Raw genomic sequence first — 4,030 nt, forward strand, 5'->3', positions numbered from 1 at the left:
CTGCCCGCCCCTGGCCCGAGCAGCGGCCTCACCATGACCACCAAGGACTCGCTGTGGACCGACGGGAGCCCCCAGCCCCCTCCCCAGCAACTGAGCTCCAAGGGGGCCGCCATCTTGCCGGGGCCAACCTCTGCTACCCCGGAAGTACTTATGCTGCCCAATTTCCGGCAGGTGAAAGTGAGGGGCGGGGCTCCCTTTGGGCTCTGAGAGGTACGGCAAGGACCGCAGGTGGGTAAAAAGCACGCTTAGAACCAGCTTGGCCTAGGCGTTAGGAGTCCTGGGCCTTAAATCAGACCCATCAGTCATTCTGTAAATATTTATTGGCTGCCTAATGTGCCCCAAACCCTTAAACCTTACTACCCTGAGCCTAAACTAACCTGTTCGTAAAATAGGTAAAACAGCTTATTCACAAGATGGTTGTGTTTAACATTATGACGGGGAAACATATTTGGCATACAGTAGGCACTTAATAATTGCTCAACCCCTTCACCCACATATTTGGCCTCTGCCTCTTTCGACGCTCAAGCTCAACTATGACATCCTCATGTTAACTTGCTCCACCCTCCTTGAAAGGAACCCTGTTCCTGAAATTTGTTAGGTGAATTCTGCCTTCTTTCAGGATGAATTATGTTTGTTCCCTGCCATTGCTCCCTCAAAAATGAGCTTAATTGTCACTTTCCCAGGGATGATTTTACAAAGTTAGGAACTTCTAGGTTCCTGCAGCCCCTTGTACATATTTCAATTGTAGCTTCTATCCCTAGATACAGACCTTTTGCTTTTCACTTCAGGAAGCTCTTTGAAGATGGGACAAGGCTGACTTCATACTAGTAGAAGTGAGATCTGTGCATTCGCATAGGGCCCTGTGCTTAAAAGGACCCAACTTCCTTAATGTTCCGCTGTTATCATAATATTCTTAATAATTTTTGAAAAAGGGACCCTGCATTTTTATTTTCAACTGGGCCCTGCAAATCACATAGCCAGTTGTGTCTGTGAGCCTAATGGGCATGAACTAAATGTTTCTGGAACATCAACCAACAATTTCTCAGAAAACTGTTAAAAAGAGAATATAGGTCTTGAGAATGCCATGATCCTAACATGCTTATGGGGTCCTGGAGTTAGGACTTGTGTTCTATGTCTTTTTTTTCTAGAAAGCACAGTAGTCTTTCTGGAATACCCTCGCAGTCATTCCTCTCAGTTTTCTTCCTTACCTCTGCCCAGCTGAGATAGATGGGTCCCCTGAAACAATTGAGAGCTCGAAACAAACCTCTGCAACATTTCATAAAGTTACAATTCAGCAAATAATTGTAGGCACTCCCTTACTGTTTACATATCCATCTAAACATATCCATCTAAAGCTTTTTGTCATATTTCAAAGGCAAGAGTTCTCAGAAATAGGAAGGAAAAGGTATGTCAAAGGTGGAAATCCATTAGTAATATGGTGTAATTGGGAGATAGTTAATATATGTATTATTAAAACTAAATATCAAAACATTTATTGTGCAACTACTGTGTCCAAGACACTGTAAGGCTCTGGGAGAATACAGAGATAAATAAGTCACGAATTCTATCCTCAGGAGTTTATAGTCTACAAAGGAGACATACAACTAGGTGTAACAAGTCATATTATCATGAGTAAAGTTAGAGATATAAATAAAATTTTATGGAAGCACAAAGCAGGAATGATGCCTCCACAGTGAGACTAGTGGAGACACTCTCTTCAGTTTTCAGTGAACAGAAGGCAATCCAACTTTCAGATTCAAATAATGGGACTTCCCTGTTTTAAAGGTCAAAATTCCAAGCCATAAAGTTCAGAATTCATATATTACAATCAGGCATTTTAAATATCATACACAGAGAATGTGGCTTCCCCGAGTCTTGTCTGTGGAGTAGAGGGGGGTGGAAGTGGATGCACATTCCTAGTGGATACATAATTCCTCAGTTCAGCCTTCTCCCTTACTGCTGCTGTTACACATGTCAACTGCATTTGTTTTAAAGAAAAATTAAATTTCTTCTCTTAGCATTGAATTAAGACAGAGAATAGCATGCTGTTGCATCTAATGAGAGAATCCTTCTCACAGGTTTATTTGTGCTTGTTTAATAGCAGTCTTTTTTTGCTGCAATTCCTTTTGAGAATCTTTATTTGCTAGATTGAAGTTAAAATCAAAGTTCTGCTGATTTCACAACAGGTTGAATATTGTTCCAGAGAACCACACAGAAAGCTGAAACCTTCAGGAATTATGCCTGGTATGGGTAGTTGGCCCCTGTGTCTTTTTCTGGCTGCTAAAGAGTATTGTTCAGAGTTCATCAAAATCATTTCAGATTTCTGCCAGGAAGCATACTATCTGCAAAACATTTCATGTATGAGTGGGATGACCTGAATCACAGCTTTTTAATGAGTATTCCAGACAATGTTTTCCCTGCAAAAGAACTATTATTTTTCAAGAGATGAACAATAAAAATGACTTCATGTAGTCATAGTCATCTAAACTCAGGAGACCTGACCTTGGCTTCTATTCCTACCCCTCATGTATTTCTTAACTTGGGAGCCATGGTGCAGGTTCTACTAGAATCTGTTTATCTGGGTGATTAAGCATCTGTGAAATGGTGCTATAGGCAAAGTTGAAAGGTTTGTGACAGTGCTCATGTAGTATGATCCCTTTTGGGGAAGTTGAACTAGAGAGCCTTGAATGGCCCTTTCAACTCTAAACTTCTATAATTCAATTCCATGTTTAGATATAGAATCCTTGGGAAGGAAAAAAGCAAACACCGAGTGCAAGTCAGGACAGCTGGTTTCCTGGCTGAGTCTCCAATTAGCTATATGAATTTGTGCCAATCATTTTACCTTTAGTCCTCAACTTATTCACTTAAAAAGCAAAGGTGTGGGGTTTTTTTTTTTTAGCTCTGAAATACTATCCTTCTATGTGTAATGAACATTTAATAATAGATTATATTCATGGAGCAATTTCTATATACCAGAAATTGGTTGAAGTATCCATAATAACTCATTGGATCTTTATAATGACTCCATGTGGTAGGTACTATTATGTTCCTGTATTTCCAGGAAAGGAATTAAGGCATAAAGATGTTAATGAACTTGTCAAGGTCACCTAGCTAATAGGTGATAAAACCAGGATTTGAACCCAGCCAGTCTGGGCTTGTACTCTTCACCACTATGTCATACTGCCTATAGACTTCATTAAAAATCCTAGTTTCTCTCAAACTGGAGTTATCAATGCCATAATATTGCTATTATTACTTCTTTTAGTAGTATTAAGTCACTAAAAAAGTTCACTAAGCAACTTCTGTATTTGCAGCACGCTGTAGGCCAGTGGTTGGCAAACTGCGGCTCGCGAGCCACATGTGGCTCTTTGGCCCCTTGAGTGTGGCTCTTCCACAAAATACCACGTGTGGGCGCACATGTACAGTGCGATTGAAACTTCTTGGCCCATGCGCAGAAGTCGGTATTTTGTGGAAGAGCCACACTCAAGGGGCCAAAGAGCCAAATGTGGCTCATGAGCCGCAGTTTGCCGACCACTGCTGTAGGCTATCAGGGAATAAAAACGCATGTTCATAGTTGATAAAACAAGGCCTACATATTTGAGGTAACTGTAGATGATTGGGAGGTACCATTTTGTCAAGCAGATCACAAGTCTAGTGTGGATTTAGACAAAGGTTTTCACATGCTGCAATGCTTGGCAAAAGCCTAGTGGACAAATTAGGAGGTTAGCTGACCTTGGAGGGTACATTGGATTTAGAGCATGGACTACGCTGCAGGAGCAAGGCATAGAGATGGAATGACTATGGGAAAGAATCTGAAGATAAGTAAATGGATGCTGGATTCAATAAAAATTTGGAGAATGATTAGAAAAACTGTTGATTGATTAACCTGAGAACCAGAGGTGGTGAGAATGAAAGGCCTGGGGATATACAGTTTTGAGAAGGTAAAAAAGAAGAGTAAACATCCAAATACAATATTAATGGATTCACATTTTCATAGATGAAAGATGGAATGCTAGTGTTGCATAGACAA

The 4,030-nt window shown here is 40.7% G+C and overlaps 1 protein-coding gene across 2 annotated transcripts in view; it reads right to left on the minus strand.

Annotated features, from left to right (window-relative positions):
* MTX3 (metaxin 3) overlaps window positions 1-135 on the minus strand; it is a 10,580-nt gene extending 10,445 nt beyond the window's left edge. For both annotated transcript variants that reach the window (XM_005858085.2, XM_005858086.2), the window contains exon 1: window positions 33-135. In XM_005858085.2, the coding sequence (XP_005858147.1) occupies window positions 33-113 (81 nt within the window). In that variant the 5' untranslated portion in view covers window positions 114-135. The remainder of the gene's footprint in view (window positions 1-32) is intronic.
* Between the last annotated feature and the right edge of the window lie 3,895 nt (window positions 136-4,030).

This window comes from Myotis brandtii, unplaced genomic scaffold (genome assembly GCF_000412655.1).
Source record: "Myotis brandtii unplaced genomic scaffold, ASM41265v1 scaffold115, whole genome shotgun sequence".
Classification (NCBI taxonomy): Eukaryota; Metazoa; Chordata; class Mammalia; order Chiroptera; family Vespertilionidae; genus Myotis; species Myotis brandtii.